The 24,061-nt window shown below is 44.1% G+C and overlaps 1 protein-coding gene across 1 annotated transcript; it reads left to right on the forward strand.

Annotated features, from left to right (window-relative positions):
- The first annotated feature begins 389 nt into the window (after positions 1–389).
- LOC110496548 (zinc finger and BTB domain-containing protein 10) lies at positions 390–24,061 on the forward strand. The gene is made up of 5 exons (XM_036953293.2): positions 390–3,141; positions 12,283–13,336; positions 17,710–17,778; positions 18,887–19,062; positions 20,738–24,061. Exons 1-5 carry the CDS (start codon positions 2,455–2,457, stop codon positions 21,053–21,055), a joined length of 2,304 nt encoding a protein of 767 aa, XP_036809188.2. The 5' UTR covers positions 390–2,454; the 3' UTR covers positions 21,056–24,061.

Here is a 24,061-nt window from a genome sequence, read left to right on the forward strand (position 1 = left end):
CTTCGTCTTCAGAGTGCTCTCGTCTGAGTGTGCCAGAGCGCAGAATAACTAATGAATTTACAAATGCTCAACACCCGTTGAATATGGCCGTTGTCAGTAAACGTCGACAAAAACTAAACAAGGCAGTTCCTAGACCGTCATTTGTAAATGAGAATGTGTTATCAACTGACTAGCCTATGTGACCGATGTGAAATGGCTAGTTAGTTAGCGTTGGTGCGCGCTAATAGCGTTTCAATCGGTAACGTCACTCGCTCTGAGACCTGAAGTAGTTGTTCCCCTTGCCCTGCAAGGGCCCCGGCTTTTTTGTGGCGCGATAGGTAACGATGCTTGTAGGTAACGATGCTTTGTGGGTGTTGGTTGTTGATATGTGTAGAGGGTCCCTGGTTCGAGCCCGGGGCGAGGGGACAGATGGAAGCTATACTGTTACACCTAGTTAAATAAAGGTCATGAAAACAGCCTAACCAGCTCTTCTAGGGGTATGTGTCTGGAAGTAGCTAGTAAGCTAGGCAACGTTAGCTTGGTGCTTGACTGCCGTTGTGATGTCAGAACGCTTGGATCAACCCTACACCGCTTCCAGTGTGTGCTCCCAGAGCTAAACTCTCTGAATTTATGAACACAACCAGAGCCAGGCACGTGTTTCAATGTGTAACATGTAATCAAGCTGTCTATTTCAGCGCGCCAAGGCTGACAAACTAATATTTCACATTTCGTTATAGTAATTTTTCTATATTTCATTGTAGGACAGCTGTATTGATGTCTTTCTGAACATACACAAGTGGATTTAATGTGGCCCCAGAGTGACCTTCCAGACTGGGTTTCAATCTGACCTGTAACCTAATTGATATACACCCAATATGAGTTTTGACTCAGACTATAACCAGACTGTCTCTAGACTGTCTGTTGACACACCAGCCCCCCTTCATGATGATTGATTTATACATTTGCATTCAAAGAAATACTTAACTAAAAATAAAAAGTATAACAAATACGTTTAAGCCATTTAATGGAGAGACTGATTGTATGGGTATGCATATTGTATTACCCTCCCTTTCACTCTGGATTTAGACCTGACAAGGCTTTATATACACCTGCCGTTATCAGAAACAGAGTAGGTCACACTCCCCATCATGTTCACACACTGTCCTGGTTTAGTCCTTAATCTACTGGTTTTGAAACTGGACGCTAGGCCTAACAACGCATTACTGGAACAGTGCTGTCAGTCAGAAAACTCAGCGAATCATGAAAGACTACTGCCACCTGCAGGAGCAAATGGTCAGGAGCAGGCTTCCATGGGATTATTCTAGGTTTTAGATCAATATATATTCACATATTGATTGTGGCAGTGTAATTTGAATAATCTGTGGGAGAAAAACGAAAAAATGTCAGTTATACCTAAACAAATGTTTTATGTTTTTGTTGTTATCTAAACATAAACGTATTACTTACGTATTACGTATTACTTACTGTATCATCATAAACTACTAATTTTGGTTTATTCATCAATAAAACCTAATGAAAATATATATATTCCACTCGGCCGCGTAGGACTGTATACATTTCCAATCAATTATTAGTTACGTATTTGGTTTGTTATTGATTATTACAGTTTCTGATATTGCTATGGTTTTTCACATAATTAATTTTAAATAAATATACACTTATTTGGACAACATTTGTTTGACTTTATTTTATTATACGCCTATTAAAAACTGGGTGATGTTGGATTGCATAAAAAATATTGGAAATAACGAAATAGTAATGGAGAAAAATGTGGAACGCAATGAACCATGAAAGTGTTAATCATTCACCTGGTAGCTGTGTCACCACCTAGGAACATACAGAGAGTATCTAGTATCTGTAGGTTCCTAGGTCACCACCACACCTTGTGCGTTTGGTTGGATCATTTGTTGTACCTGCCCATTGAAATTAATGTAATACAAATACCATAGGTGCGCACTAGATCTGTTTGATGCAGTTAAATACAAGGGGACCGTCACCCCGCTTGGCAGGAGGTCTGAAAGGAGGACAAGGATTTGTTGGTTGGAGACAAGCAAAACCAAAGATGAAAAGCACGCGGAAAATGGGTGCAGCCACTCACACAAAAGACCCCTTGCTGTAAACGGCGTTGAGCTATAAAAGAACAGCACCCCCATCTTCCTTTAAATGACCCCCCACGACCCCCCTTTCTCTGGTCGAAGTGCATTGTGGGGAAAGTCGTTGCCATTCGACCTCTGTAGGGCCTGCGCGGACGCAGCTAGAACCCTGAAATTCATTATGCGTTTTAAAGCTTTATTTATTTCCGCATAACCTACATACTCTCACCAGGAGGCCAAAGTAGGAAAAAACGATAAACAGACATTTAATTCGGATCCGCAACATAGAATACTTTAATATATCGACATTAGTCGGTAGGGATATTGTTAAGAAAGTGGTATATTTTAATATATTAAGAAAATGTCTGGGGAGAGAAACCGCAGGTCGCTGGCGTTCAGAGGAGGTGGATTAGCCGTAACCGGTTCCAGTGGTGTCGGGGGGAGCAACAGTAACAGCTGGGAGGCCCAGGCCTGTCAAGACCGAAATTTGAACGGGAACAGACCAGATCAAGAAGAGGATAGGGATCTGGGGGCAAAAGGACCATCGCAAGAGAGAGTGGAGGGTGGGGGATCTGTCAGCGATAGCACAGAACCAGAGGCAGAGGAGGAAGAGGACCCGGAAGGGGGCAACTGGGCAGACGGGAACGGAGATGATCGTGTCGGTTGGGTGGCAGTAACTGTCAGAAAAGACGAGTCCAGGAAAGGGAGTAACTGGACAGCGGGTAACGGCCTGAACAGCGAGGACAGAGGCGAAGCGGGGAGCGGGGGAGACGGGGAGCAGGAAACGGGTGGTGCCAGGAAGTCTTGGGTAGAAATGAGACCGCAGACGTTACTCCAGAAACATTCGCCATTCCAAGCATCATGGCGACAGGAGTTCCCATGGCTCAAATTTTGCCAGGAGACGGGACTTATGTCTTGCTCCTGGTGTCACAACATTGCCACTAAAAACAACGACGAGCTGGTGAAAGGCAGTCGAAATTACAAGCGGGCCTTGCTTTTGAGACATCACCTGTCTTCTGAGCACGGAAGGAATGATCCGACCAAGCAGGTAAAGTGTCTACAGCGTCATTTATGGTTATCATTTTGAGTTATGTCTAACTTAGCCAATATTTACGCACAGCTGAGTTTCAGTTCCCTGGCAGTTCCATTTCCCCGCGAGAGGCTATCCAGCTGGCTTCCTAGTTCGCTAATCTTAGCTACTTTTTAGCTAGCTACTTGCTAGTTCTAATCAGACATGTTTGATAGTTAATGGTAGCTAGCCTACCCGATGCTCCCATGTTAATCTAAATACCTAGCTACAGCTCACGTTTATTAAAATGTGCTTAATGGTGACATTTATACAGAAACCCATTACTAGCGAAACAAATCTGGCTAGCCTGTAGCCCAGTGACAGTGTGACTCCCATTAACTTGCTATTCCACGTACAAGTAATGGGAGTCACATTGGTGGCTAGCTACCTTAGGGTGTTATTATATATATATATTTCCATAGCTTCAGGGACAGTACACATACTAGCTAGCTATCTACTGTTAACATTTGCCTGGAGTTGTATGTTTTCTTCTGTGCCAGAGTATAATGCACTTGCAACCATTCAACAAACGCTTTTGTTGCCCCAGCAACTACCTTGGTTGATTGCTAGCTTGCTTTGCTAGCTGGTGAACCGCACCCCTGCCCCCCCCCCTCTCTGTTCTGCTTTGCACAGTGGAGAGCAGAATGCAGAATGACCTCTGGCGCATTTCTCCCCTCCCGTTGGAGCAGCTAAATTAGAGGCATTGTGCTAGATGACTCCCCAGAATCCATAGATGGTGTGTCACTGGCTAGGTTGGACAGGAGGAGAGGTAAATCAAGTCCAAGCAGCTTGACAGCTAGCTACCCCTTCATACTCTCCCTTCCTGACCCACATGTAATTCTTTCTGTGAAAAGGTTACAATAGGTTCATACACTATATATACAAAAGTATATGGACACCCATTCAAATTAGTGGATTTGGCTATTTCAGCCACACCCGTTGCTGACAGGTGTATAAAATCAAGCACACAGCCATAGGTAAACATTGGCAATATAATGGGCTCAGTGACTTTCATCATGACACTGTCATAGGATGCCACCTTTCCAACAAGTCAGTTTGTCAAATTTCTGTCCTGCTGCCCCGGTCAACTGTGTGTGCTGTTATTGTGAAGTGGAAACGTCTAGGAGCAACAATGGATAAGCTGCGAAGTGGTAGGCCACACAAGCTCACAGAATGGGACTGCAGAGTGCTGAAGCGAGTAAAAATCATCTGTCCTCAGTTGCAACACTCACTACCGAGTTACAAACTGCTTCTCGAAGCAAAGTCAGCACAATAACTGTTTGTCGGGAGCTTCATGAAATGGGTATCCATGGCCGAGCATCCACACACAAACCTAAGATCACCATGCGCAATGCCAAGCATTGGCTGGAGTGGTGGAAACCTCGCCCGCGTTGGACTCTGGAGCAGAGTAAACGCGTTCTCTGGAGTGATGAATCACGCTTCACCATCTGGCAGTCTGACGGAAGAATCTGGATTTGGCGAATGCCAGGAGAACGCTACCTGCTGAAATGCATAGTGCCAACTAGAGGTCGACCGATTATGATTTTTCAACGCCGGTACCGATTATTGGAGGACCATAAAAGCCGATACCGATTAATCGTCCGATTTATAAAAAATAAAAATATAGATATTTTTTTTAAATCGGCCGATTAATCAGTATATAATCGGTGTGTGTGTGTATATATATATATATATATATATATATATATATATATATATATATATATATATATATATATATACTTAAAAAAAAAAAAAAAAATTTAATAATGACAATTACAACAATACTGAATTAACACTTATTTTAACTTAATATAAAACATCAATTAAATCAATTTAGCCTCAAATAAATAATGAAACATGTTCAATTTGGTTTAAATAATGCAAAAACAAAGTGTTGGAGAAGAAAGTAATGTGTGCCATGTAAAATATGTGCCATGTAAAAAAGCTAATGTTTAAGTTCCTTGCTCAGAACATGAAAACATATGAAAGTTGGTGGTTCCTTTTAACATGAGACTTCAATATTCCAAGGTAAGAGGTTTTAGATTGTAGTTAATATAGTATTTATAGGACTATTTCTCTCTATACCATTTGTATTTCATATACCTTTGACTATTGGATGTTCTTATAGGCACTATAGTATTGCCAGTGTAACAGTATAGCTTCCACCCCCCTCCTCGCCCCTACCTGGGCTTGAACCAGGAACACATCAACAACAGCCAAACTCGAAGCATCGTTATCCATCGCTCCACAAAAACCCGGCCCTTGCAGCACAAGGGGAATAACTACTCCAAATCTAAAAGCGAGTGACGTTTGAAACAGTATTAGCGCACACCCAGCTAACTAGCTAACCATTTCACATTGGTTACACCAGCCATTAGGCTGATAGACTTGAAGTCATAAACAGTGCTGTGCTTGCGAAGAGCTGCTGACAAAACGCACGAAAGTGCTGTTTGAATGAATGATTACGGGCCTGCTGCTGCTCAGTCAGACTGCTCTATCAAATCAGACTTAATTATAACATAATAACACACAGAAATATGAGCCTTTGGTCATTAATATGATCGAATCCAGAAACTATCATTTCAAAAACAAAAGTTTATTATTTCAGTGAAATATGGAACCGTTCTGTATTTTATCTAACGGGTGGCATCCCTAAGTCTAAATATTGCTGTTACATTGCACAACCTTTAATGTATGTCATAATTACGTAAAATTCTGGCAAATTAGTTCGCAATGAGCCAGGCGGCCCAAACTGTTGCATATACCCTGACTCTGCGTGCAATTAACGCAAGAGAAATGACACAATTTCACCTGGTTAATATTGCCTGCTAAACTGGATTAGTAGTTATAACTAGTGATTATGATTGATTGTTTTTTATAAGATAAGTTTAATGCTAGCTAACAATTTACCTTGGCTTCTACTGCATTCGCGTAACAGGCAGGCTACTCGTGGAGTGCAATGGTTAGAGCGTTGGACTAGTTAACTGTGCGGTTGCAAGATTGAAACCCTGAGCTGACAAGGTGAAAATCTGTCGTTCTGCCCCTGAACAAGGCAGTTAACCCACCGTTCCTAGGCCTTCATTGAAAATAGGAATGTGGTCTTAACTGACTTGCCTAGTTAAATAAAAATATATATATATTTTAATAATCGCAAATCGCCGCCCAAAAATACCGATTTCCGATTGTTATGAAAACTTGAAATCGGCCCTGATTAAGCGGTCGACCTCTAGTGCCAACTGTAAAGTTTGGTGGAGAAGGAATAATGGTCTGGGGCTGTTTGTCATGATTTGGGCTAGGTCCCTTAGTTCAAGTGAAGGGAAATCTTAATGCTACAGCATACAATTACATTCTAGACGATTCTAACTTTGTGGCAACGTTCTGGGGAAGGCCCTTTCCAGTTTCAGGATGACAATGCCCTTGTGCACAAAGCGAGGTCCATACAGAAATGGTATGTTGAGATCAGTGTGGAAGAACTTGACTCCCCTGCACAGATTCCCCGACCTCAACCCCACCGAACACCTTTGGGATGAATTGGAACGCCTACCGCAAGCCAGGCCTAATCGCCCAACATCAGTGCCGACCTCACTAATGCTCCAATGGCTGAATGGAAGCAAGTCCACGCAGCAATGTTCCAACATGTAGTGCAAAGCCTTCCCAGAGGAAGGAGGATTTTATAGCAGCAAAGGGGGGATAAACTCCATATTAATGCCCATGATTTTGGAATGCGATATTCGACGAGCATATGTCCACATACTTTTGTTCATGTAGTGTATGTATGCTGGCAGCAGCATGGATTGTCATGGCAACATCTGGACCTCGTCAACCCATACAATTCATGGGTTAATAGTTTTTTTTATGGTATGTTTTAAAAAAATATATAATTACCAAGCTATACATTGTCAGGTTGTATGTACAGAAGGACAGAAACCATCACCAAGGGTTCTTTCCCCTAGGATTGATATCAATGATTGATTACTTGATGATGTTCCCAATACCAAAATGATGAATGTGTATATTGCTGCAAATAAATCACTTTTGGAATATTCATCATAGGACTATGAAACACCCTCTGGGTGAGATGGAACATTCCACATGTGTAATTACAAAACCTGCCCATCACCATTGCTACCCAAATACAAAGCAATTGCTAAAATTCTATCTAACAATGTTGTTCGCTACTGTAGTAATTACAGGGTTTTTACACAGGGTTAAAGAGTAATCACAGCAGTATATAAAAAAAACTACAGAGCCCAGTTTCCTATTTGACATCTACGCCCTATCACCTCTTATCCTGACTCTGATTCAAGCTGTCAGGGGAATTAAGAGCATGCAGCCACAATTTGACTCTAATTTGTCAGTGAAATGCAAGAGGATTGGATCACACTGCCAGACCACCAGGGTTAGTTCAGTCCGATATACGCAATCACTAATCAGAATGACTTAAAGTGAAGGGATCCACTAACTTGTACACATCACTAATTAGGAAGGAAAGCAGTGGGAGGAGGGATTAGTGAAGAAGTAGTCCTCCTCCCTGAAAACAAGACTACCCTGGCTGCTTGGTTAGGGATGGTGAGGGATAAGGCCTAATCAAACACTTTCCTATGGCCTCATTTCATTTCGTAGCTTTGGGTAAAAAAATATTTTAGATGCCTTTAAAATTTCTTGAATTTCTGTGCAGTTGTTAATGTCAAAGTTTAAATATGCAAAGATGATTTTCCCTGTGGTGTTTTCCCCCATATATAGTAGCCTAATGCTGTTTAGAATATAATTCCTGTGTGAACTACATTGTGGCAGCACATGAAATGGCATATTTTTCTTCACCCAATTCCGGACCAAAGTCTGGGGGGGGGGGGGGGGGGCAATTCATCCCTGGAATCCGTCAACCCAACGAGGAGCTATTTGCATTGTTGGGAGGCCTGGAGGCCTGCTCCCAACCCACACCTTAAGGGCCAGACACACTGCCACATTGTTCTAGCATCTGGGAGACGGTCGGGTTAGGGGAGAGTATGGAGCCAGCTGGCCTCAGGGTAGGGATGGGATGGTAGATGGATGGTAGTGTGTAGTCACATTAGCCCAGGGCCCTTGGTAAGTTTTTATTTTCTGGGATATTGTTCCACAAAAAGAGGAAGTGTTTTATATTTGTACTCCTGGATGGTGAGAGATTAGTCAACAGTAGCCTACATCACACAGTTAAGGACTGTTAGGTAGATCTACTGTAAAAGTTGTTTCAATCTGTTTGTATCGGCCTAGGCTGTATTTGCAGTCCATTTTAGTAATCCGTCGATAGTAATAGCCTAAACACAGAATTTCACACACAGTGCTTCCGGAAAGTATTCAGACCTTTTCCACATTTTTGTTACGTTACAGCCTTATTCTAAAATTGATTCAATAGTTTCCCTTCCTAAATCTCCACACAATAACCCGTAATGACAAAGAAAAAAACAGGTTTTTAGAAATCTTTAGAACATTTTATAAAGCTGATATTACATTTACGTAAGTATTCAGAACCTTTACTCAGTACTTTGTTGAAGCACCCTATGCCAGCACCATACCACCGTGCATACCACTGCTGGCTTGCTTCTGAAGCTAAGCAGGGTTCGTCCTGGTCAGTTCCTGGATGGGGGACCAGATGCTGCTGGAAGTGGTGTTGGAGGGCCAGTAGGAGGCACTCTTTCCTCTGGTCTAAAAAAAAAAATATATCCCTATACCCCAGGGCAGTGATTGGGGACACTGCCCTGTGTAGAGTGCCGTCTTTCGGATGGGACGTTAAACGGGTGTCCTGACTCTCTGAGGTCATTAAAGATCCCATGGCACTTATCGTAAGAGTAGGGGTGTTAACCCCGGTGTCCCTGCTAAATTCCCAATCTGGTCCTCAAACCATCACGGTCACCTAATAATCCCCAGTTTACAATTGGCTCATTCATCCCCCTCCTCTCCCCTGTAACTATTCCCCAGGTCGTTGCTGCAAATGAGAATGTGTTCTCAGTCAATTTACCTGGTAAAATAACGGATAAATAAAGTAAATAAAACCCTTGGCAGCGATTACAGCCTCAAGTATTCTTGGGTATGATGCTACATGCTTGGAAAACCTGTATTTGGGGAGTTTCTCCCATCCTTCTCTGTAGGTCCTCTCCAGAGATGTTTGATTGGGTTCAAGTCCGGGCTCAGGCTGGGCCCACTCAAGGACATTCAGAGACTTGTCTCTAATCACTCCTGTGGCGTTGTCCTGAGGTCGTTGTCCTGTTAGAAAGTGAACCTTGGCCCCAGTCTCAGGTCCTGAGGGCTCTGGAGCAGGTTTTCATCAACGATATCTGTACTTTACTATGTTCATATTTCCCTCGATCCTGACTAGTCTCCCAGTCCCTTTAGTTGAAAAACATCCCACAGCATGATGCTGCCACCGCCATGCTTCACTGTAGGAATGGTGCCAGGTTTCCTCCAGACGTGAAGCTTGGCATTCAGGCCAAAGAGTTCCATCTTGGTTTCATCAGACTAGAGAATATTGTTTCTCATGGTCTGAGAGTCCTTTTAAGTGCCTTTTGGCCAACTCCAAGTGGGCTGTCATATTCCTTTTACTGAGGAGTAGCTTCCGTCGTGTTCTTGGTCACCTCCCTGACCAAGGCCCTTCTCCCCCGATTGCTCAGTTTGTCCAGGCGGCCAGCTCTAGGAGTCGTCTTGGTGGTTACAAACTTCTTCCATTTAAGAATGATGGAGGCCACTGTGTTCTTGGGAACCATCAATGCTGCAGACATATTTTTTGGTACCCTTCCCTAGATCTGTGCCTCGACACAATCCTGTCTCGGAAAACCTGTTTTCACTTTGCCATTATCGGGTATTGTGTGTAGATTGATGAGATTATAATTTTTTTCAAATCCACTTTAGAATAAGGCTGTTGTGTAATGACGTGTGGAGAAAGGGAAGGGTCTGAATACTTCCTGAAGGCACTAGATTTAATTTAGATGATGAACGTCAACGGGCCTCGAGCCTACCAGTACTCTAACCTCATGTTTCCACCATAACATCACTGGGCCTGGCTCACAATAAATGGCCACGTCAGAGGTTCGTCTTCTCACCATGGTATTCTCATTTGGACTCAGCCAGAGCAGTGTGAGAGACCTGTAACACGTGGCACATCTGGATGAAGGATGAGCCGAGTATGGAGCCAGAGAGAGTAGTGTCCTAGCCTGGCTCCCGTACCTCCATACTGCAGCCCAGCTCACACAGCCTAGGCCTACATGCAGCAGTGTAGCAGGCCTGTACCCCAACCATTGTGACCAGTCTCAGTTACTGTGGCAGTTATTATGGTTAAAACTGCCTGAATACCAGGACGTATCCCCACCATTGTGACCTGTCAGTTGTTGCGTCTTGTTAATCCAGTGAATGTGACTGCCTAGTCACTTTAACCCTACCTGTACATATTATCTCTACTACCTCGCACCCCTGCACATTGACTTGGTACCGGTACTCCTTGTATAAAGCCTCGTTATTGTTATTTGTGTTCCTATTTTCTATTTAATTTGTTAATTGTCTTACTTTATAACTGTGTTGTTGGGAAAGGCTCGTGAGTAAGCATTTCACGGTAAAGTCCACACCTGTTGTATTCAGCGAATGTGACAAATAAAATTTGATTTAAAGATAGTAAATATGCCTCTTTATGCAACCAGGAAGCAGGCGATTTCACCAGAGATGGTTAATCTGCCTGCTCACCCTCCTTCCGTATACACACGCCTTTCAAAGTGTCAATGCCACACCTCTCCAAATACTACCCATCCTGTTAGGGCAGAAAATAAGGTGACCGACTCTCTGGCATTGAGCCCATTGTATGGTTGTGTGGATGATTGAATCATTCTGCGTCTTCCTTCCTGTTATCCTATTCAGTGCTTAGCCCCTCTTAGAGAGCCACATGCAGCCCGTCTCCCTTACACACACACACACACACACACACAAGTGTCAAGTCAGGGCCTTTCTGGTTAAGTGGGAGCAAAGAGCAGAGCAGGCACAGAGGAGCCAGGGTTTAGCTGCTGTATCTAATAAGTGTGTGAGTGCAGGGCCACACAAAGAAACCCCAGTGAGGCACAAAGCAGCACTGAACAATGAGCCTGCAAGAGAGGAGAGAGCCTGGTATTGTGAGGGTAAATGGGGTGACCTGGCTCTATCTCTTCTCTCTGCTAGCTCTCTCTCGCCCTCTCGCTCCTTTCCTCTAGACCAGGTCCTTCCTAGCGTTAGCTAGCAGGAACAGAGTGCCTTGCTGCTCCTGATAATAACCCCGATCATGCCTGCGCGGACAAGGGCTTCCAGTCACTCAGAGTAGGGAGGGGGGTGGGGACCTCGAAGAGCAGAGAAATGGATTTAATATAAATTACTTGAGCTGAAAACCCAGCTGTGTAAGGAGAGTGGGGTGGGGGAGAGAAAATGCAGGGCTCGAGCAATGTAAATTACTCAGGATTAGGACATCTGCTATGCAATTCCAAACGAGGCAGAAATGTATGCAGGCAGTGTGTTAGTATAGTAACAGTTATGTCAGTCAGTGCAGTGCTGTGTACTCCCTCTCTCTGGCTCTCCTCCGTACCAGCTTGGCCTGCTGCCCTGGATGGGAAACTCCCATGTTGGGATAGGGAAGATAGAGGGAGGGATGGAGGTAGAAGAAGAATGAGTTTCTCTCCCATCAGCCATCATATTGACAGGTAGCGGGTGGGGTTTTGGGACAATTAAATCTGTTTCTGTCTCTTTTGATTAGTTATAACACTATTAGCTGCTGTCACAGACCCAGATTAGGCCCTATTCCTGGACACAAAAATCAGCATGATGTGGGAACCTGCGCCATAATTTTCTGCAAAAGTGGGAGTAACAGTAACCTAAGCAGCTCTCTGACTGTATTTCAGTCTACTTTGGAAGTAGTTACCACATTTCCAGTTCCAGGTGAAGCAACACCTCCCCCATTATGGAGCCAGTTAGACCAGTTTCACCCCTGCCAGGTGCATCTCTGTCATTGTCCCTTTCCTTTGTGTGTCCCTAGCCATTAATCCTGCTCATCTATTTGTTTCTCTCTCTCTCGTTCTCTCTGTGTGTGTGTGTGTGTGTGTGTGTGTGTGTGTGTGTGTGTGTGTTGTCTACCAGGAGCTGGAGCGGCCTGGCTGTGAGGACCCCCCCCAGGGGACAGACATGGAGACAGAAGACTACTACAGGAACAACAAACCTAACCAGGACTCCTACTGCTACCAGCTGCTGCAGGAGCTAAACAAACAACGCAAGGGAGGAATCCTCTGTGACGTCAACATCGTGGTGAGTGGAGAGGTGTTCCGGGCGCACAAGAACATCCTCGTAGCCGGGAGCCGCTACTTTAAGACCCTCTACTGCCTGACCAAGAGCGAGAACACTTCCTCATCATCCTCGTCATGTGACCAGACGACCACAGTCACCGACACCCACCTCGACGTGGCGGCAGTGGCAGGTTTCTCGGTCATCCTGGACTTCCTGTATAGCGGTAACCTCCTGCTGACCAGTCAGAACGCCATCGAGGTAATGTCCGTGGCCTCCTACCTCCAGATGACGGAGGTGGTGGGATCGTGTCGGGGGTTCATCAAGGAAGCCCTCAACATCAGCATCAAGCAGGAGGCCCCCGACTCAGTGGTGGTGGATTACAACAAGAGGAGAACGGTGGCCAAAGACGGAGCTGGACAGGTGGGCTCAGACGGCAGCACCAACAAGAAGCCTGGGAGTAACTTCTGGGCCACCAGCATCCTGTCCAAGCTGTCAGTCAAAGCCAGTGGTCATGTCCAGGATGGGGAGCAAGCAGGGGGAGGCAGTGTAAAGGAGGAACCCAGTGACGTGGAGCTGTCTGCAGGGGAGGGCTGCGCCCTGGGAAGCTCCAGCTGGGGCTGTGAGAACTCATCCGAGTCTGCTGAGAACGAGCCTCCGAGCGTTCCGGGACCGGGGCCGGTGTTCGTCTGGAACGAGCCGGCTCCCGGGGCTGCGGCGGGCAGGGTGGTGGCGGTGAAGAGGGAAGGTCAGAGGGTGCAGCCGGGGAGCGGACGGAGGAAGAAACAGATCACGCGGCGGTTCGTCTACAACATCCCACCAGAGCCAGAGGAAGGGTTTGATGAGGGGATGTTCATCCAGCCCTCAGCCTCCTATCCCAGGGAGGACTTCTCCTTCCTCTCTGAGAACGCCGGTACGTCACCCCCTTCTCACACCAGTTCTTTAGGTAGCCAGTTCTTTAGGTAGTCAGACCAAGCACTCAGTCCCCCAACTGACTACACATAAACACATGCACATTCTTTAGGTAGGTCGAACCAACAGTTGTTTAGATGACCAAACAGCAGCCCTGTTTTAGAGAACGTGTAAGCCTAGCATTTTCTGTTTAGTTCCTAGACTGACATGGTATGACGACCATACCTCTAGTCATGGTATTTAGTTGGTGGAGGTCTGAGTTAGTCCAGAGGTCAGTCCTGTTCCACTGGACATGGCAGCCTGCTACTGCTAGTCAGAGACTAGAAAGAGTAATAGTACCCTGAGCAGACCTGGTTTCAAATCATTTCAAATACTTTATCTGTGCTTGATTTGAGCTTGCCTGGCATAATGGACCAATAGAATAGTCCCCAAACTGGGGACTGAGGCCTCCCGGGTGGCGCAGTGGTTAAGGGCACTGTGCCACCAGACTGTGCCACCAGACACTCTGGGTTCGCGCCCAGGCTCTGTCGTAACTGGCCACGACCGGGAGGTCCGTGGGGCGACGCACAATTGGCCTAGCGTCGTCCGGGTTAGGGAGGGTTCGGCCGGTAGGGAAATCCTTGTCTCATCGCAGCCCAGCGACTCCTGTGGCGGGCCGGACGCAGTGCACGCTAACCAAGGTTGCCAGGTGCACAGTGTTTCCTCCGACACATTGGTGCGTCTGGCTTCCGGGTTGGATGGCGCTGTGTTAAGAAGCAGTGCGGCTTGGTTGGGTTGTGTATCGGAGGACGCATGACTTTCAACCTTCGTCTCTCCTGAGCCCGTATGGGAGTTGTAGCGATGAGACAAGATAGTAGCTACTAAAACAATTGGATACCACGAAATTGGGGAGAAAAAGGGGTAAAATTCAACAACAAAAAAACAACAAAAAAAGAATAGTCCCCAAACTGCAAAACCCACCCATCTGGCAGGCTTGAGCAAACGCTGGTGGTGTTTGAAAGATTTCGAATAGTATTTGAACCCAGGTCTGATCCAGACTAGAGGTCGACCGATTATGATTTTTCAACGCCGATACCGATTATTGGAGGACCAAAAAATGCCGATAGCAATTAATCTGCCCATTTTTTTTTTATTGTAATAATGACAATTACAACAAAACTGAATGAACACTTATTTTAACTTAATATAATACATCAATAAAATCAATTTAGCCTCAAATAAATAATGAAACATGTTCAATTTGGTTTAAATAATGCAAAAACAAAGTGTTGAAGAAGAAAGTAAAAGTGCAATATATGCCATGTAAGAAAGCTAACGTTTAAGTTTCTTGCTCAAACCATGAGAACATATGAAAGCTGGTGGTTCCTTTTAACATGAGTCTTCAATATTCCCAGGTAAGAAGTTTTAGGTTGTAGTTATTATAGGAATTATGGGACAATTTCTCTATATACGATTTGTATTTCATATACAGTGGGGAGAACAAGTATTTGATACACTGCCGATTTTGCAGGTTTTCCTACTTTTTTGCAAATGAATTACTTAAAAATCATACAATGTGATTTTCTGTATTTTTGTTTTAGATTCCGTCTCTCACAGTTGAAGTGTACCTATGATAAAAATTACAGACCTCTACATGCTTTGTAAGTAGGAAAACCTGCAAAATCGGCAGTGTATCAAATACTTGTTCTCCCCACTGTACCTTTGACTATTGGATGTTCTTATAGGCACTTTAGTATTGCCAGTGTAACAGTACAGCTTCCGTCCCTCTCCTCGCTCCTACCTGGGCTCGAACCAGGAACACATCGACAACAGCCACCCTCGAAGCAGCGTTACCCATGCAGAGCAAGGGGAACAACTGCTCCAAGTCTCAGAGCGAGTGCCGTTTGAAACACTATTAGCGCGCACCCCGCTAACTAGCTAGCCATTTCACATCGGTTACACCAGCCTCATCTGTTGATAGGCTTGAGGTCATAAACAGCGCAATGCTTGAAGCATTGCGAAGAGCTGCTGGCAAAAGGCACGAGAGTGAATGAATGCTTACGAACCTGCTGCTGCTACCATCGCTCAGTCAGACTGCTCTATCAAATCATAGACTTAATTATAACATAATAACACACAGAAATACGAGCCATAGGTCATTAATATGGTCGAATCCGGAATCCAACAGTCCTTTTTCGCGATTGTGCACAGCATTGATTATATGCAACGCAGGACACGCTAGATAAACTAGTAATATCATCAACCATGTGTAGTTAACTAGTGATTATGATTGATTGTTTTTTATAAGATAAGTTTCATGCTAGCTAGCAACTTACCTTGGCTTCTTACTGCATTCGCGTAACAGGCAGGTTCCTCGTGGAGTGCAATAAGAGGCAGGTGGTTAGAGCGTTGGACTAGGTAAACATAGAGCTGACAAGGTAAACATCTGTTGTTCTGCCCCTGAACAAGACAGTTAACCCACCGTAGGCCGTCATTGAAAATAAGAATGTGTTAACTGACTTGCCTAGTTAAATAATGGTGTAAAAACATTTTAAAAATGGTGTCCAAAAATACAGATTTCCGATTGTTATGAAAACTTGAAATCGGCCCTAATTAATCGGCCATTCCGATTAATTGGTCGACCTCTAATCCAGACTGAAGGCCCCACGCCCTCCACTAGCCGTATATCTTTTTAATTAGCAGCCAGCCTGGTATGAGTAAGGCCAGCCTGTCCTTTTTAAGTCGGCCCCACTCCTGTCCTCATCCTGCCACACCATACCTCAGAAATCCTGGGTTATCTCTGATTCTATGAGCCTGTCATGGCCACACACACACGCTCACACACAGGGCCAGCTCTGCCCCCAATAAGCAGTGTGCTGTATGGAATGATATCATGCATTGAGGGGGGATTTCACTCCTATTGCAGGATAAGGAAGTAAAGCAGGGGACACATTCTTCCTCCAGGTTCCTTTAAACACAACACAAATCTTCTTCTCACATGTTTTATTGTGGCGAGGGGTGTTGCAACTCGGTGTGTCATCATTAATGCAGCAACACAATTCCCAAATTTGGCACCTTGACCTCCCTTTCTGACTCTCTTCAGCCTAGATCTATGTATTAGAGATGCTCCAGTTCCCCTGTACCTGTGGTAGTATGGGTTACTATGAGGAGAATCTGCGGTTTAGCATTAGTGCACAATGTTTTTTGTTTAATATTTATTTACCTTTATTTTAACTAGGTCACCGTAGAGACCAACATCTCTTTTGCAAGGGAGCCCTGCATATACACTATTTACAAAGTAGAATACAATATAATACAAATATTCCAGAATAACAATCACATTCCTCAGCAAGGAGGTCCCCACTCCCCAATTAACATTTTAAACTGCCAGAGAGGCACCAGAACATCCAGTTATAGGGAACTCTGTAGATTGTTCCATACATGGGGTACAAATAAATTGAAAGCAGATTTACCCAACTCTGAGGAGACCAAAGGGATTTTTTTTTTAAAATTTTGCAATGGATAAATTAGCATTTCTTATTGGATAAGTCTCCCTGTTTCAATCTGTTTTCTTCTGTTTGGTGCCGAATGAACACTACCTAAGCTTCAGGAGACCAGAGGTCCATTTCTCTGCTTTACCATAGCAGAGTTTCTGGATTTATGGCTTTAAATTCTAGGTTCCTCTCTAAACAAGGCCGTTGGATTGTTTTAAAGTGCGGGCTGCCTGGTTGCTGCCTCTTTACACACACACTAAATAACCTCCCAATCCCTTGGAGGTGCAAAGCTGTCAGGGTCTGCCCCTCCCTCCCTCCCTAATCCCCCCTAATGCACTGGGGCTGTCCTTACCATTGCAAATATTGACCCAGGCAGGCAGAATAGAGAATGGGACCAGTGGTCAGGTACTTAACAATGGGCTCTGAGGGCCAGGCCCAGAGCTATGGCTAATTAAGCCTGTTCAGTGTAACATGATCCTCAGTGAAGGGCTGAGAGCTTCATCCTGGCTTAATCCACAGCCCAGTGGGAGAGGCTGGGAGAGGCTGCTGAATACAGTGGCCTGGCTAGAGGAAGTGTTCTACAGACAGACAGGCAGGCAGAACACAGGCAGCTCCAGGGTCGTATTCATCAGGGATTAGGCACCAAACAGAAAACACAAAAGCAGAATGAAACAGGGAGGGTCTACCTCCACGACTTATCCAATAAGTCATTTTCTTAATTTATTTTTAAAACATTTTTCCTATAGTGTGCCCTGCTGAACACAACCCTGGGGATAGGTCTGTAAACTGGGGTGGGGGGGATTGTGGGGCCTGGTCTTTTGTGTACGTAAGGTAAGGAAGGTCCTTCTGCCCTCCAAACCTTTCAGCCCCTCTGATCATCTCTTTGTTTCTCCTCTCACAGAACTGGCCAACCAGATTCAGTACAGCCTCCTACAAGACTCCTCCCAGCAAGGAGAGTCCTGGGAGAATGGTAAGATCTCTTCTTGTATAAGCTGCATGTACCTACTATTATACACTCTAGTAGTTGGCTTAGAATCTGTTCAGAAATATGTTCAGACTTTGGTACTTACAGATTAGAGATTACTGTACTTATGATCTATTCTGTTTTCAAACCTTATGTCATGAACCTAACTCGGTGGATGGTTAATACGATTGTGATCAGTGATCGGAAAAGTTATTCTAAGTGGCTCTGGATCGGAGTGAAACGACTAAAATGTAAATATCCCACAAGGTGGTGGAACACACTGTATCCTGTTGAACACGAACAGCACAGGTGACCTGCTTATCCTCAGCCCCCTGGCAACCTGGCCTGCTTGACAACGCTTTGTGTCTCGGGACAAACAAAGACAAAGGCAGAACCCTATCGTTCAGGTGGCTGTGCTGTGGCACAGAATAGCACAGAGCCTTGCCAAATCAATCAGTTAACTAGTCACTATCTATAGCTATCCCTGGGGTTGTTTAGTAGTTAGTGTGGTGTTATGATTCCACTTTTTCACATCATAGATTCCTCAAATATCTTTCTTCACAATTGTGTAGTTCCTTATCGAGGCTGTAATTTTTGCCCACTTTAATTTGAATCTTGTTGATATCTTGTGAAATGTGTTCATAGCAACCGAGGCACTGCATTTCCGAACATTTTCTTCAAGATTCTTTCCTTCCTACACGAATGTGAAATGTTTTATGTCAGTGGGTTAATGGTAAAACAATGACATGTTTTCAGTAGGGAAATCACATTAGACTTATTTTGTTATGTCCCCTAGGCAGTAGTTGCCATGGCAACGGACACAGTTTCTAGTATTTTATGGGGGTAACTCTGAGTGACTGTTTTCCCTTTCCATAAACACCATGGTAACATGATATCCCCTCACTAGGGACCCCCCTCACCCCACCACCACACCCAACAGCTCCTCTCTTCTACTGAGAAGTGAAGAGCAAAGGGGTTGTACCACCAGAGACCAGGGTGGCTCGTTAACTAACTGCTCCAAATTCCTCCCTTCATTGTCTGTCAAATGTGGGTTTGAGCAGCTGAGTAGAAAGCAGCCTCCTGACTCATAACCTGTTTGTGTTTTTCTTCTCAGGTGAGTCGTCCGACACGGCCCTAAATAAGCTCAAGTGTCCCCACTGTAACTACATCGCCAAGCACCGGAGAACACTGAAGAGACACCTCATCATTCACTCCGGCGTCCGCTCCTTCAGCTGTGATATCTGTGGCAAGCTGTTCACCCGCAGAGAGCACGTCAAGAGACATTCCCTGGTAAGACCCTACACACACATCACCGTGTCATAGCCTCCCTCTACACTGTCACCTTCCCGTCAAGAGACATTCCCTGGTAAGACCCTACACACACATCACCGTGTCATAGCCTCCCTCTACACTGTCACCTTCCCGTCAAGAGACATTCCCTGGTAAGACCCTACACACATCACCGTGTCATAGCCTCCCTCTACACTGTCACCTTCCCGTCAAGAGACATTCCCTGGTAAGACCCTACACACATTACCGTGTCATAGCCTCCCTCTACACTGTCACCTTCCCGTCAAGAGACATTACCTGGTAAGACCCTACACACATCACCGTGTCATAGCCTCCCTCTACACTGTCACCTTCCCATCAAGAGACATTCCCTGGTTAGTAGAGGACCTAAAAGGGAACATCACCTCCTCCCAAACATAGCTGTCCTCCTCCACATTCTCACCTTCCCCCAGACACCTGAGTAGGGTTGCAAAATGACAGTTACTTTCTCAAGATTCCCTGGTTTTCCAGAAATCCTAGTTGGAGGTAATTATCAGGAAATCCTGAATCTTCCAACCAGAATTTATGGAAAACCAGGGTATTTTGGGAAAGTTACCACACCCCCTCAGTCCCTAAAACACATTGCACATGAGTCTACCTCCACACCCCCTCAGTCCCTAAAACACATTGCACATGAGTCTACCTCCACACCCCCTCAGTCCCTAAAACACATTGCACATGAGTCTACCTCCACACCCCCTCAGTCCCTAAAACACATTGCACATGAGTCTACCTCCACACCCCCTCAGTCCCTAAAACACATTGCACCTGAGTCTACCTCCACACCCCCTCAGTCCCTAAAACACCCTGCACCTAAGTCTACCTCCACACCCCCTCAGTCCCTAAAACACATTGCACCTTCCCCTAGCTACTCACATTCCCTGTTGAGTAGAGGACCTGAGTCCTTCAGACACCCTCGCTTGCCTCTAAACACCATGTCCTTGTAACCATGTCGTCTTGGATTTCCTTAATTACTTGTTTTTAAATCACACCTCCCTCTTCAAAACACACACACCCATCCATACTCTGTCTCCTGTCTCCACGAACCTGCTCTCCCCCTCCATCACTCTGTCCTCCACCCTCCTCCTCCATCACTCTGTCCTCCACCCTCCCCTTCTCTCTCCCCCTCATCACTGTCCTCCACCTTCTCTCCTTCCTCCACCTTCCCTCTCTCTCCTCCTCATCACTGTCCTCCACCTTCTCTCCTTCCTCCACCTTCCCTCTCTCTCCCCCTCCATGACTCTGTTCTCCACCTTCTCTCCTTCCTCCACCTTCTCTCCTTCCTCCACCTTCCCTCTCTCTCCCCCTCCATGACTCTGTCCTCCACCTTCTGTCCTTCCTCCACCTTCCCTCTCTCTCCCCCTCCATGACTCTGTTCTCCACCTTCTCTCCTTCCTCCACCTTCTCTCCTTCCTCCACATTCCCTCTTTCTCCCCCTCCATGACTCTGTTCTCCACCTTCCCTCTCTCTCCCCCTCCATGACTCTGTTCTCCACCTTCCCTCTCTCTCCCCCTCCATGACTCTGTTCTCCACCTTCCCTCTCTCTCCCCCTCATCACTCTGTCCTCTATTCCGACAGAACTTGAACAGAGCATTAACCTTTGTCTCGCTCTCTCCCCCCCTCCCCATCCCTACAGGTGCACAAAAAGGACAAGAAGTACAAGTGCATGGTATGTAAAAAGATCTTCATGCTGGCGGCCAGCGTGGGGATCCGGCATGGCTCGCGGCGCTACGGCGTTTGTGCGGAATGTGCGGAATGTGCAGATTCCCACCAGGCCACACAGGAGGGCCTGGAGTCCCTGGAGGGGTTCGTCCGTGAAGACGATGACTTCGAGGAGGGAGGAGAGGGGGAGGAGCCTGACGAGGACATGGCTGAGGAGGGGGAGGAGCCTAACGACAACGACCAATCCAACTGGGAGGAGGGTGACACTGGTGCTGCCCTTGAGAACGAGTAGTGACTTGCTCAGATAGAAACAAAATAGTTGACGAATTATACATTTTAAAAAGCTGGTAAACAATCAAAGTGCTATCAAACCTTGAGGTTATTTACACGGTTCAGTGTATGAGACAAAGAGAAGCTTTGGTAGCGAGGGACTCCAAGATGTACAGATATTCTATGTGTCAGACTCTGAGCTTAGTGCTCACTAGAGAAAGAGAAAAAAATGAAATATTGAAATCAGGTTTATGGTGCTGTATTTTATTTTTGGGGGGAGGGGGTTGGTGGTGTACAGCGGTTTAAGTTACGATAGGCCAATCATCTTTAAAATAAATGTTAATTATTTAATTTATGAAAGAGAAGTTATTATGGTCTTATTAAATATACTTTGTTTTCTGTTTTGTTGTAAACTGCTATCAGAGAAGTTCCCTTTCAGATTTGGACTTTCTGTCAAGTCTGAAAGTTTATTGTTAGCTGCGTGTTTTAGCATAAAGTACGTCAAAGAAAGAGAGCATTATTTGCCGACAGGAAGATTTTATGTTTAGATGCTCTGAACATTATAATTTTATATTTTATCTTTTCCATGCACAAATCTTGGAACCAAAAAATCTGTTTGTGACTAATTTATCACAGCCATATTTATGAGTTTAATTTAAGTGGGCTGTGCTATGTGCCAAGCAGAACGCACACCAAGATTTAGCAGGAAATAAGAAAACTACTGAAAAATGCTGCGAAAAAATATGAAAGGGATACTTGGGTATTTTGGCATTGAGGACCGTTATCTACTTCCCCAGAGTCGGATGAAGTCGTGGATACAATGTCTATGTCTCTGAGTCCAGTATGAAGGAAGTTAGAGGTAGTTCCACTAGTCAATACTAACTAACTTTAGCACAATGACTGGAAGTCTATGGGTATCTACTCACCTGCTAGCACATACCCATAGACTTCCTGTCATTGCGCTAACGCTGGTTAGCATTGGCTCTCGACAGTAACTTCCTTCATAATGGACACAGAGACAAAAAATAGTATTCACGACGTCATCGGACTCTGGGAAAGTAGATAAGGCCTCATTACCAAAATCTTGTTGTATCCCTTATAAAGCAGAGAGAAAATAGAAAGTGATTCATAAAAAAGCAGTGAAAGTATACGGGGAATTGTTATTTGCTTGCTTTGTATGAATCACAGCACCACACAGTAACACTTTATAAAGCATTTTGACATTAATTTAAAGCTTGAATTTTGCCAAATGATGGAAATGATTGGTGCTGTAATGCTTATGTCGCAAAATACTGGACCTACGGCTGTATATGATGTTTCTAATCATGAAGCTTGAAATGACTCAGTTATATGTATTAATCAGCTCTCTATAGAACACTGTTTTGCTATTGTCTTTTCTTATTTAATGCTCACACACTCACATACCATTTTGGAGAACTACCGACAGTACTGGACCTAAGTTAAGAAGATAACTTTATATATATATATATATATATATATATATATATATATATATATATATATACATATACATATACATGGTTTATGTTAGGTACTGAGTATATATATATATATATATATATATGCTATTATTAACTTGAACGTTGGGTGTAAGGTGGTATTTGAAGAGTGCCGATAGATCATAATATGTGATTTATGACCTCTGAAAGAGAAACTCCATTTTCAAAAGTAATGATATTTTTACAATCAGTTTTTATTGAATTTGTTTAAGTCCTTTTATTTTGTCTGCCAGGTAGGAAAACACTTTGTTAGATATAAAGTGAAGCTCTATGGCCATCATAGACATGCACTTACTTATTTTTGTTTGGCGTTCATGAAAATCATTTAGTCTTTGTTTGCTTCCCCAAAGAAGGTCTGAATGGAACAATATTAAGACAGTCGTTTCTCTTCCGTGCGGAACATTTTTTTAAGACATTTTGTTATTTAATATTATATTGACTCCAAAATGCAATCAAGACTGTTAATTTCTATCTGTTTGTCCAAACAAAATAGTTTATTATTGTTGAGATGATGTATTAAAAAAGCCAGGTAAATTCTATAGTGTGTAGATCCTTGCTTGTGTATGTAATCGTCAGATTTAAATGTTTTTATAAAAAAAAATAATCATTCACTTTACCTTAGATACATATATAGTTTTTATTTCATTAAGAACATATTTTATAAGAAATATGGATTGTTTGAAATGTAGGAACAGCAGTTTCTGTCCATATGCAGTGGATATATATTGAAGTGCTACAATTATACAGAAATGTTTGATCTCCCTTTTCTCAAAGTGGAAATGTATTTAAAGGAAACCTATAGTAAGTTTCTCATCCCTGTTTGTAAAATATCATTTACCTTCAAATCACTGTGGGGAAAAAAATGTAAGTAGTTGATTTTACTTAATGAAACACACAGTCCGCTGCAGTCAGCTTGTTTAAAACCTTGGCCTGGCTTTGTGTCGTGTCTTGGTTGCATTCAGAAGGCACACAACGGAAAACGAGTGAAACGGGGAGGTGCTTTGCTATCTGTACTTGTCCAATAAGAAACACTGGTTTTTGTTTTCCGTTGCAAAATGCGTTGCTACGTTGTGCCCTAATGAACACAACCCTAGCCTTTCTCTCTCCTCTCTGGGTCTGTGTGTGTGTGCTCACACCTGTGCTTATCCATTTAACCACCCTGTTTCTGGTTTTTATACTATCCTTTGACTCCCTTACTGTACAACCGATGATCTCAAGATGTATTGTTTTAGATTTTATTATGCTGTACTATAATGGACAAAACAAACAAAACACTAATACAGAAACAAGCTTTTTTTAAAGGTGTATTTTTCAACTCTCTTTTCAAACTACAGTGATGCAAAACCAATGGGCCTTTCTTGGGCTCAACCCCAAACACAAAACAAGTCAGGTTACTCTTTATATGTTTTTTCAAGGTTTTCAAAATTAAATTCTCCTTTTTCTGTTTCAATTGTACTACTGTTCCTCTATAATACATTTAAAAAAATAAAACTTTGATAATGCTTAAA

This window comes from Oncorhynchus mykiss, chromosome 18, assembly GCF_057628025.1.
Source record: "Oncorhynchus mykiss isolate SJ-2025 chromosome 18, ASM5762802v1, whole genome shotgun sequence".
NCBI lineage: Eukaryota > Metazoa > Chordata > Actinopteri > Salmoniformes > Salmonidae > Oncorhynchus > Oncorhynchus mykiss.

Bases quoted from the DNA above. Each gene is read 5' to 3' on its own strand.
- LOC110496548 (XM_036953293.2), top strand. From the start codon at position 2,455: ATGTCTGGGGAGAGAAACCGCAGGTCGCTGGCGTTCAGAGGAGGTGGA. The intron at 3,142-12,282 runs GTAAAGTGTCTA...GTTGTCTACCAG, and splicing joins GGAATGATCCGACCAAGCAG to GAGCTGGAGCGGCCTGGCTG. The intron at 19,063-20,737 runs GTAAGACCCTAC...CCATCCCTACAG, and splicing joins ACGTCAAGAGACATTCCCTG to GTGCACAAAAAGGACAAGAA.